Consider the following 12,441-nt stretch of genomic DNA (forward strand, 5'->3'; position numbering starts at 1 on the left):
ACGTCAGGATTCTCTGGACCTGTTGGATGAAGAGCGTGATATTGCAGCAGCACGATCGGTGATTTATCAACAAGATCTCCAACGTTATCACAACCGTCGGGTTAAAACCGGGACCTTTCAAGAAGGCGATTTGGTGCTCCGGCTCATCCAGGATCAGACTGATATGCACAAGTTACCCCCACCTTGGGAAGGACCCTTTGTGGTTAGCAAAAATCTGCACAACGGGTCTAACTACCTCATTGATGTTCGAGAGCATAAAGACTCACGTCAATCAGAGGAGGAGACCAAGCGGCCATGGAACATAGCTCTTCTTCAGCCTTACTATACTTGAGCCATAGGCTCTTCATATGTACATATTTATGACGATGTATATATTATATAATAAACCGAAGCCTCCATTAAAGCGGGGTCTCTGTTTCTTTTTACATCATGTGTGTGCTTACGAGAGTTTCTACTGATAAATCAGAGTTTTTGCTAAACCGGTCTCTACAGCCGCACGGATATAAAGAATATCACTAGGGGGCTTGGTCATATCTGAACCATAGCTACACCTCTTGATCGATTTAAAACGACAAAGGGATATCACTAGGGGGCTTGGTTGTTGTCATACCACAGCTACACCTCTTGATAAGCGTGTAGCCAGAAAGGAAATTATGTGGGGCCAAAGAGAGTGTTGCACAAAGCACAAACTCAAACATGGGCCCCCACTGAGCACAGCTCACAAAGTTACTTGGGGGCTCTTTGTGCAAGCAACAAAGAGTTTGAAAGGACCCTTGTAATTGGCTATCAAGCCACGGCTTGGAAGCCTGGTGTATTCACCTAAAAACCCGGGTTAACCTGCCTTCATCAAGTAAGCCACTCCTATCCAGGTAATCCTGGCATGACCCATCCAACGTTTGACATGTCAATATTTTATAGACCCTGAACTTGTCAAAGTTAAAATGGTGATTGGTTAATTGGAGGCCCATCTTAAAAGGCTTTGTTAAATGGTTTAACTCAGAGGCCTGGCAGCCCATGAAAAGCCTCGATTTGGAGCCTGGAAGCTCATAAAAAGCCTTGCATATCTTCCTGTTTGAGTTTTATTTGTTGAAATTCATAAGTATTTTTTGATAAACTAGTGTCCTTGACCCGACTTGCTTCCCAACTACATGTTGTTGACACATGATCAGTTATAAACCGGTGTTTATTGACCCGGTCTGGTTTGACTAAATCATCAGTGTTATAAAGAAAACCCGGTAGTTATTCCGGTCCGGTTTCATATATAAACCGGCAGTACAGAGATGAGATTATCAACGCTTCGGATTGGTATTAACACCTTTGCCATATACACCATTGGTCAGCCAATGAGGTATGTTATGTATACTGCTTATTGTACAAACACTTTGATTATTTCATCTATGTCATGTACACTTCTTGGATATATTGACCCGTCTAGCGGTAAACCGCTAGACACTTTTATGTTGTCAAACCCAGGAACATAATTCATCATGGGGTATGCATAAATATATCCCAAAGGGTGGCACAAGTTGTCATGAGGCATTACAAAACATGCTCGATGGCATGGCAAATAAAGGAGTTTTTAGCTATCCTATTACAAGAAGCCTTCAAAGCGGCTCCAATGGCACAATTGTTTTTAACAAGTTTGGCACAAGGTGGACAGTAAACCGGCCACCGGTTTAGGACGCTTCGTCTGGACGGTTTGATGGTTGAGGTTCAGTTGGTGTGTGGGCACTTCTTCATCCCTCCCCAGACGCTGGAAATCAACCGTTGACCAATCGATTCCAGTTAAAGCATGAAACACTGCTTCTTCATGGATAAGATTGGAGGGGTTAATATCAAGAGCATAAGTGTGTTATGAATTGGAGGCACAAGCTATTCAACTTCATGGATGTCGGCCGGCTGCCTCTTCCCCTCCGCATTGTAAAACGGTTGAAAATGGGACAAATATGTATCATCGGCCAACTTGCTGGCTGCTGGCCGCATCTGTTTGGTCAGCCGCCGGAGATCATCATTGTCAAAGTTGGAACCATCTTCTTTAACACATGGGTATCCTTTGATCATGTCTTCTGCTGCAAGATCTAGAATCCAGGCTTTTGCTCGAATAAGTGCAGTTAAAGCTCCGGCTCTGGCAGCTGATTTCTTCAACTCGGCAATGCGGGCTGGTAACATGGCCAACTTCTCAAGAGTCTCTTTAATCAACGTAGGAGCCAGTTTGTTATAAGCTGCCATAAAAATAGCCCGCTGAGACCCAGAGTACAGTTGTTCAATCAATGTGTATGCCGCTTTGAGTTTCATCCGCATATCTGTGCCAAGATGAGCGATTCGGGTACCTGCCAAAGATTTTATCAACATTTTGGTCAGTTATAAGGTTCATCGACTTATGCAACAAACATAAAGCAGGTACTTACCAAAGATAGCAGAGGTCATAGCATTGATTTGGTGTTTCAAACCGGCTAGTTCATCTACCACTGGCTTCAGGGCTGCCTCGGCGTCTACAGCTGTTTTGGTTAAACCGAATTTCTCGGTTTCCCAGTCAGCACGATCTTTGTTGAAAGATTCTTTCAACTTCTCTATCACGGCCAAGGCCTGGGTCAGCTCCTCTTTAGCTTTTTCAGCTTCGGCTTGTTGTGATTTCACATTCTCTTGCAAGTCAGAGTTTCGGGCATCTTTGCTTCTCAGTTTAGCCTGCCACGATTGAAGGTATATTAAACAAACAACATATATATTTGCTAAGTACAAAGCGTATAACAAGTTATGCACTTCATACTTGGGTGCTAATGCCTATTTGCTCTCAAGTACTACACTTTATACAAGTCTCCAGAACAATGCAAGCATTATCCTTGACACATGGGGGCTAATGTGCGTGTTCTAAAACAGATGTATGGATTAAAAACCGGTTTAACTTGCCAAGTTAAACCGGCCTTTGGGGGCTATGCTGCAGAAAGTTATCTAATTATTTCAAGATAAGTCTTATCTATTATTAGAGACTTGCTATTGCGAGGATCAGTGATGAGAAGACCCGGTTTATGATTAATAATCATAAAACGGCCCTTGGGGCTACTTGGGAGAGTATTTCAGCTATAAATCAATAAACAAAGGGAGAGGAATTTACCTCATATCGCTCTTTCATCAAGTTCACCAAACCGGCTTCATAATCCCAGTTTGAGTGCAGACGGTTCAAGAAGCCAGAATGGAGCTCATCAACGTTAAGATGAGCATAGCTTGATAAATCGCTGCTCCACTTACCTTTCTCCCTGGCAGCTTGCTCTTCTTTGGCACTGTGTTGAGCCAAAATGACGGGATGGCCAGGAGAGCTGTGGCCCATTCCAGTAATAATAACATCATCACCTTGGCCTTCAGGGTTTTTGGTTGATGAAATTGGAATTTCAGCATCTTTCACCGGACTAGCCTGGTTTGGTTCTGCCGGTTCAGCGGCGCGGCAGGATCAGCGTCTGCTGGTTCATCAGTATTTTGGCCTTCAAGGGGCGGATTATCAGAAGCAGCTTCAGGATGAGGGCTTTCCGGTTCACATGTTTGTTCCGGTTCACCTCTTGGTTCTTCTTCTTCGGTGACCGGATTTTCGAGCGGATTGGTGGTTCGAGCTTTCTTACTGGGTCTGGCTTTGGCCCTGTAAACAGAATAAAATAGGATTAGCATCCTATTCAAAGGATTTATGACGCAGTGAAAGGAAAGGTTTTTACAACTTACCCGGCCACAGTTTTCAAAGGGGGGAGTTGAGTTGCTGTCGATTCACCAGAAGATGAAGGAGGTGTCACCTGATAATTTGAATCGGACGGATTAAGAACCTGCCTTGGGGTAAGAATGGTCAGAAGTAGGAGAGACCTGAGACCGGCGCTTCCGAACCGGAGTATCAGGTAAACCGACTGAAGTGACCTGTTGACCACTGTGCCAGGTTGTCCGGCGAGCTTCATGCTGCTGAGTCTTCAAAATAAATGTTGGATGCAAGTGAGCAAGAGGATGAGAAAAGCTTACTTTCCGGACTGCTTGACGGGTTTTCTGTGTTGGCATAGAGTCTGAACCAGAGGAAAGGGTAATTACCTCTACATCATCAGCTTGACTAGCCTCTGTGTCCTCCTGAGGAAGATCATTGTTAATGAGGTGCATGAAAAGAGAGCCAAGTGAGTCAAGTTCTACCTCAACTTCTGGATCATCAGTATCATCATCAAGCTCCATGTTAATCCGGTCAGCCATTTTCCGCTTTAACGTTCGTTTCACAGCTTTGGTTTTTGGGCGAGATGGCTTGACCGCTTTGTCTCCAGTCGGCTTTGCTGCTTTCTCCATGGTCTTCCATTTCCAGAAGGGGTCATCTCCCTATATACAAAGAAGAAGGATTAGAGATGAAGGGGAAGTATAATGCTTACAGCAGGCGGCTTGTTCTTGGCATAGAAGGGACATAGACCGATTTGACTACAGATCAGTTCCGACTCATTCAGAATCTTTTTTACACCTTCAGTGAATTCTTCCTTAGATAATTGGATGTTGCAATGAAGTTGAGGGTCGTCAACCTCACCGGTATATTCACACATTAAACTGGCACGCCGGCTTAGCAGGCAAGATACTCCAGGATATCCAACAGCGCACAAAATCTACGCCTGTTAAACCGTTTGCCATAAAGGCCCGGAGTTTGGCGAGCTGAGGAGCGTATTTCGCCCTTTCTAAAGAGCTCAGGCGTTGTGGCATTGGGTGGGTGTTGGATAGTTTGTGATCACGAAAGCCGGGGAGGGGATCTTCATCTTCAGGTGAAGTGTCTCTGCAATAAAACCAAGTTTGGTTCCATTCTTTTGGGTGGCTATGATGTTTGGCATGAGGAAATTCAACTTCTTTCCGCTTTTGAATCGAAACACCACCAAGTTCTGTGTTCGGGCCATTTACAAACTTTGTGCGCCGGTTTAAGTGGAAGAAATCCCAGAATAGTTCGGCAGTTGGTTCTTCTTGTAGATATACTTCACAGAAGACCAGGAAGTTGCATAAATTGGAGACCTAGTTGGGACCTATATCTTGCGGATGAAGTTGGAAGCTAGCAAGCACATCTCGGTAAAACTTTGACCCTGGCGGTTTGAAGCCATGGCCTATGTGATCAACAAAGACCACCACCTCGCCCTGCCTTGGGGTCGGAGGATTTTCTGTTCCAAGAACTCCCCATTTGATTTCAGTAACCTGGGAACGAGCCCAGTTGCAGGCAGTGAATTGTTTGGCCATTGCGAAACAAACAAGCTGAAAATGAAAGGCCGGTTTATAACTCACGCATGATTATATGCATGATACAATGGAATAAGAGACATAATGATAGAGGACTTGGAATAAACCGGAGATCAATGCAATAATGCATAAAAGGTAATACCACGACAGGGATATTCAGACACTATTAAAACCGGAATATAATTATGGAGATAAAAGGCTCTTCCGGTTTATCAAAGGGCTAATGGTACTGATTGATTATGCAAAGTTAAACCACCTATGATGGTATGAGGAGAAACGGATTTCATAGAGATGTATTAAAATTTCAGATCTAAGGTAAGACAGAAAAGCAAAATATTTTGACCTAAGAAGGGTAAGACCTGAAACAGTTTATGAAGGATTGCAGCAGTTTTTTGTATAAGGAGTTGTGAGGGTAACAGAAGATTCATCGTGGCAAGAAATATGATAAGTACGAAGCATTCATCTACGGGCCAAAGGAAGAACAACGCTATAAGCTCTGACGAACCTCAAGAACAGCGCTATAAGCTCTGACGAACCTCAAGAACAGTGAGGAAACCCTAATGGATCTAGGAAAGAAGGGGGAAAGGACTTACTGCGACCACGGAAGCAGCGGAAGGGCGCTGTGGAACTCTGGTGCGAATAGGTTGATGCAGCGGCCGACGACGAAGCAGAGGTGAGGTTCGAAGATGACGGCGGCGCTCGAGTGCGGGGTCGTCGAGAGGAAGAAGAAGAGATGAATGGGTAGCGGAAAGAAAAGAAAGGGGTCCTCTGCCCCTATTTATAAGGCGAAGCGGTAAAACGGCAAGTGCAGGAATCGAGGAGCCCAAAAAATGGATAAGTTAATAAAGGTGTCGCCTCGGTGAGTGAATACACATTAAATGAAGGTAATCTCCAACATCAACGGATGGATGACGTCAGGGCGGTTTATCATAATTTGGAAGTATGACGTCACGGCGGTTTACAAAATCAAGGTGAAGATATGAGAGAAGATTTTTTCTAAGTGTAGAAGATTGACATGAACAAGTTCAAACCAATCTGGGGCCTAATGTTGGGGATATTACTACTAGAGGTAAACCGGCCTTATGTAGCCGGGTTGACTCTTTGAAGATTAGAAGCCCGTGAAGATGCAAAGATGATGGCGCTTTACGGAAGGCCCAAGGCCCAAAGGCGAGTTACAACCTGTAAATGTAAACCAACCTAGTCATGTAACTTGTATTGTAAGATAGGAAGAGTAGAGACCGAACCGGACAAGTTTGTGATCCGGCTTCGGGACTCTGTAGCCCGGCGGGCATCAACCTATGTATATAAAGGGACGACCCGGCCGCGGTTTAGGGACAGACAACAACTCGAGAGCCAAACAAAGCGGATTCGCTCCCTGGCCTTCGAAACCCTAGCAATACCAATCACAACTAGACGTAGGCTTTTACCTTCCTCGAAGGGGCCGAACTAGTATAAAACTCTCCGTGTGCCCGTGTCCGGTTTAACCCCTTTAAGCTAACCCGTAGCGATGGCTCCACGACTAAGTCCTTTCACAAGGACATCTGCCGTGACAAACCCACGACAGCACTGATGAAAAATAAAACGTGGCATCTGGTGCCTCCACGACGAGGTACAAATATAACTGATTGCAAATGGGTGTTTCGCATCAAAAGGAAGTCCAACGGGTCCATAGATCGTTACAAAGAAAGACTTGTTGCAAAGGGTTTCAAACAACGGTATGACATAGACTATGAGGACACATTTAGTCCTGTTGCTAAAGCTGCCACTATTCGCCTTGTTTTGTCTGTTGCTATTTCCAGGGGATGGAGTCTCAGACAATTGGATGTATAGAATGCGTTCCTTCATGGCATTCTAGAAGAGGAAGTATACATGAAGCAACCTCCTGGGTTTGTGAACAAAAACTCACCACTACATGTGTGCAAACTTGATAAAGCTTTATATGGATTAAAGCAAGCTCCCAGGGCGTGGTACTCACGCCTAAGTCAGAAACTGCAAACACTTGGATTTGTCCCTTCAAAGTCTGATACATCACTGTTTATTTATAATAGATCAAATACCTCCATATTTGTTCTTATTTATGTTGATGATATAATTTTCACAAGTTCCTCTAATGAAGCAATAACATGACTTCTGAAGGATCTAAGTGCCGAGTTTGCCCTGAAGGATCCAGGAGACTTGCATTTCTTCCTAAGGATTGAGGTAAAGAAACATGAAGATGGCCTTCATCTCTCTCAAGAAAAATATGCCACTGATCTGGCAAGAAGAGTTGGTCTTCAAGGATGTAAACCCTCACCAACACCCTTGTCCAGTTTAGAGAAACTCTCACTTCCAGAAGGAGATCTCTTGAATCAAGAGGACAGTACAAACTACAGAAGTCTGGTAGGGGCACTTCAGTACTTGACTCCGACAAGACCTGATATCTCATTCGCTGTTAACAAAGTATGCCAATTTCTTCATGCACCCACTACAGTTCATTGGACTGCTGCTAAACGTATAGTAAGATATGTGAAAAATACTATGAACCTTGGCCTTACTTTCAGCAAATCTTCATCTACTCTAGTCAGTGCTTTCGCAGACTCTGATTGGGCAGGATGCATAGATGACAGACGCTCCACTGGTGGGTTCGCAGTATTTTTTGGACCTAATCTAATATCATGGTGTGCAAAGAAACAGGCTACTGTATCCAGATCAAGTACAGAAGCTGAGTACAAGACACTTGCAAATGGTACGGCAAAAATTATTTGGGTACAGTCTATGTTGAAGGAACTTGGTATAAAGAGCACCAAAGCTCCATGTCTATGGTGTGATAATCTTGGTGCTACCTACCTATCTGCAAATCCAGTGTTTCATGCAAGGATGAAGCATATTGAAATTGATTTCCACTTTGTCAGAGAACGAGTTGCAAATCAGCAGTTAGAGATTCATTTTGTGCATTCCAGAGATCAAGTTGCAGATGGCTTCACAAAATCGTTACCCACAAGAAGTTTTGAAGAATTCAAGCGTAATCTCAACTAGACGAAGTTGTGATTAAGGGAGGATGTTAAGCAACGCATAAATGTGCCTGGTCGTGACAGGTTGATGGCGCATGGTCCAAGGGTGGTTCGGCTAGGATAGTCCAGGTTGTTGGCATGTAGTTTATCTTTGTAACAACTCTATCTCTCTATCCTCTTATCCCTTGTACCTCAAGTTGTAATCTCAACCATGTACGCGATCTAGTGAGTTGCGCCCCAGTATATTAACACGAAGCCGTCGGTCAGAGAAAGGCACAACGTTAAACCTAAGTTTTCACAGTGGCTACTAGGGCTATAGACCTAGGCCTAGTACAAGATACCTTGTAGTTTCTTTCTACAAAGTACTGAAAATTTGGAGAATTTGTCGTTAAATCTAACTCAGCCCTACACGTGATTCGCTACTAGCTTCGCCACTGGGTATTGTACATCTAATCCTATGTCATTGATTTTACTCTAAAATTTGTGCAATCATTTTGTTGTCTTTTTTTCGTTTGATTGAGTCATTTAGATGTGCAATAACAAGGATGTGCCCTGGACAAATCCTTTTTATAATTTACTGTTACTCTCAATTAATAGAACATCCATGGGACAAATCCTTTTTTTAATGCGGAAAAGCTTCAGTTAGGAACATCAGGTCTGTCATTATTAGGGATGTCTCAAACTACCACCGATAGCAACGAAAGAAAAATTTCTGCCGATGTGGTTGTATTTCTGGTAAATTCATGTATGGAGTTGTCATCTTATATAGACGCTTATCACCTCTTCGGGCTACAAATCTTTGGACGAGAACCTTCATTACAAGTGCCAGCATCTTCCATTCCTTCAACTTGCAGGGACTCTTACCATATATATTCTTTTTTACTCCTTGTTCTAAATACTCCTATATGATAAACTCTCTTCCCTTGTCTAACGGAATATGTTAATCTGGTTTGTCTAGCAACACATCCAGTGCACGTATGAACTGCTCGTGCAACCATGCTGTAACATTCTTGGTAGTTGGTACTACTTGCAATCAATTCAGACTTGCATGCCCCCTCATCCCGAAATATTCGGCAGGAGTACCAACTATAGCCAGCAATGTGATGTAATCACACAGATGCATGGCTTGAAGTCCTCACCAGAAGTTTGTAGAAGTAATCACACAGAACCATATCTGCTACTCCCTCCGTTTTATAATGTAAAACGTTTTTTAACACTAGTGTAGTGTGAAATAACGTCTTATATTATGTGATGGAGAGAGTACTACTTTAGTACTAAGTATGTACTACCTATTCAATTTACCCTTTTCTAAACAAAAACCTATCCAATTTACTGTATTTCAGTATTATCTCGACAATGTTGGGCCTGGTTATCTCGGCCAACCTTATGAGGCTTTTTTTTGAAGGTGTCCGTGGTCTTCAAGCATTTTTTATATCCATTGCGAGTAAGCTCAAGTGTTGGCAATATCAGTGTGCTTCAAGCCTTTTTGATTTCCATTGCAAGTAATCTCAAGTGCTGGCAATATCAGTGTACTTAAAGCCTTTTTGATTTCCATGTTTCATGCATCCAAGTATTTATTTAAAATTCTATCAAACTACTGAAAATGGACGGGCGCATGAACGCGCACCATTAAAGATCTAGTGGCAACGTAAAAAATGATTGACTTCTAATAATTCTACTACTACACAGCATATAGACTTGAAAAAAAAACACAGTCCACAAGGCATAACATAGGCCCGTAGCAAACAAGCTGCAGCACAGAAACGGGGACGCGCAGCTGTGCGTGTGTTTGGCAAAAACAGAGTGTACAGTAGATCAAATAGATTACACGAATTTTACAGTAACCAAATCGTATGGTTGACAATTTAAATGAGACATAGCTAAGTTACATCTAGATGAGAATTAGCAAATCTGTTTTCATATTGATGCTTGAGTAATACAATGTCTTGCCCATAAAAGAAAAGCATTTCGATAGAATTCTCTCCAAGTAGAAAAATAGAGCAATTGAATTGAATTATTCAAAATTTACATGCAACACTTATATACATGCCACATCAAACAGAACCCGTGAAAAAATAATAACATTAACTATGCAATGGTCTACTTGTCATTGCGGCTGGCCTTATCATCGACTTCAAAGCACTTGTTGGGCATGAGCTCCTTGGCCTTCTTAAATACGACGTCGAATGACAGCAGCACGTGCAGCGCGATGAAGAGGACCACAATGGCGACGAGTGTGATGACGTAGATCGACGTCTCCCAGTCCCTACAGCTGCCGGCGGCGTAGGCGCCCAGTAGGCCAAGCAGGTCCAGCAACACGGCGGTCTGCATCGCCCAAAGTGGCGCGCCGTGTGGCTTCAGGGTGCGCTGCAGCAGCAGCATGATGACAACGATGGAGGCCACGAACGACGTGGCGTTGCAGTAGAAGAATGCCTGGTACCGTGGAGCGTTGAAATCAAGCAGGATCGGGTTGCCGGCGACGGTGGGTGGGTGTGCCGATGGGGACGGCAAGGGCGACGGCGAAGCGGCATCGTCGTCGCCCCACGTGCCGCCGGGAGGCGCGAGACCAGCCTGGTACGTCACGCTCGCCGCCAGGATGCCGAGAACCATCAGGTACTTTCGCTTCAGGTACCTCTCGCTCTCCGGTTTATCCTCCTTGCTCTTGTCCTTGCTTGAGCCGGTCGGCCCTGTCCAGAGCGGCTTGAATAGCACCTTCACCCGCGAAGGAAGCCGTGGCAGCCGATCTAACCAGTGGTCGCGGTCCGCGAACACATAAAGTAGGATTTGCAGGAGGAGGAAGGCGACCACCGCGGCCACAAGCGCAAAGACATAGATTGAGGTTCGCAGCTTCCGGCAGCTGCCGGCGGCGTAAGCCCCCATGAGGCCCAGGAGTCCAACCAAGATGCAGACATGGAGTGCGTGACTCCGAATGCCTTGCTTGGACAGTGTCTGGTTCACCAGTAGCAGGATGACGGCGACGGATGCCATGAAGCCCGTCGCGTTGCAGTAAAAGAACACTTGGTACCTGACCCTGTAGTGGTCGAGGAGGACTGGGTCACCGGCGGTGACCGATTTTCCCCCGTCGCTCTCCGTCCAGAAGCCGCCTGGCGGGTTCAACCCGGTTTGGTACGTGACAGTGGCCGCGAGTATGGCGAGCTGCAGCAAGAACTTGCGCTTCCTCTCAAGACTACGCTTTTCACCTTCAAGAATATGCTTACTCTTGGACTCCAAGTCGAGCTCACCTTGAAGGTGATCAGCAGCAGTAGGAACATGCACCGCTCCTTGAGCTTGTCCCCCTTCCCGTTGCTGCGATGACACGTCGGAGGTGAGGCGGAGCAATCGTGCAAGGTTATCGCACATGCTTTGCACGCAATGCGTCAGCTTGCTGTGCTTGCCCTTAGCCGAGAACGCCACGACCTTGGCGATGGAGTAGACGAAGATGGCGACGGCTAGGGAGGCAACGTAGATGGTGGTTGTGCCGTCCCGGCAGCTCCCCGCAACGTAGGCGCCCATGAGGCCGAACAAGTCCAGTATCATGACCGTGTTAAGCGCGGCGCGTCTGACGACGGCGCCGGAGCTCAGCTCCTTGCTCTGGACAATTACGATGACTACCAGCGACGCCACGAACGCCGCCGTGTTGCAGTGGTAGAAAGCCTTATACCTCTTGGGGTTAATGTCGTGGAGCACCGGGTTTCCGGCAGTGTGACTGCTATCCAGATGGCCTTCCGGCCAGACGCCGCCCGGCGGGCTCAGGCCTGCCTGGTAAGTCACCGTCGCCGCCAGTGTCGCCAGTAGCAGCAGGAGCGACCGTGACTCTTCCACCTTCTCCCCACCCGCCCATTGTTGCTTTCGAGTCTCCTGGTCACACCTCCCTCTTGCACTGCTTTTTCTTCATTATTTGGATTATTACTCTGCGTCCTGTCCCTACAATAATTGTATGTCCAAGTGATCGACATTAATTGATTAATTATTGACAGTAGTATCAGTAATAGCTGTGGTAGTATAATCTCAAAAACAATAATGACGGAGTGTGTGTGAGCTTGATTACGTACTTGTGTATGCCGGAGACGTACCCTGCGATGACCGCCTGCAGCAGGATGTACAGGAACACCGCGGCAACAAGGCAGGCGATGTACACGGTGGTGGTGATCCACCTGCAGCTGCCGGCGGCGTAGGCGGCCCTGAGGCCCAGCAGCCCCACCAGCACACACACCCGCAGCGCGTAGGACCT

The 12,441-nt window shown here is 45.6% G+C and overlaps 1 protein-coding gene across 1 annotated transcript; it reads right to left on the reverse strand.

Moving 5' to 3' along the window:
• Positions 1–10,198: 10,198 nt before the first annotated feature.
• LOC125528393 lies at positions 10,199–12,391 on the reverse strand (the record flags this gene model as incomplete). The annotated part of the gene is made up of 2 exons (XM_048692874.1): positions 10,199–12,090; positions 12,263–12,391. Coding segments are annotated over 2 exons (1,909 nt in total), but the record flags the coding sequence as incomplete, so codon positions are not given.
• Positions 12,392–12,441: the final 50 nt, after the last annotated feature.

This window comes from Triticum urartu, unplaced genomic scaffold, assembly GCF_003073215.2.
Source record: "Triticum urartu cultivar G1812 unplaced genomic scaffold, Tu2.1 TuUngrouped_contig_4839, whole genome shotgun sequence".
Classification (NCBI taxonomy): domain Eukaryota; kingdom Viridiplantae; phylum Streptophyta; class Magnoliopsida; order Poales; family Poaceae; genus Triticum; species Triticum urartu.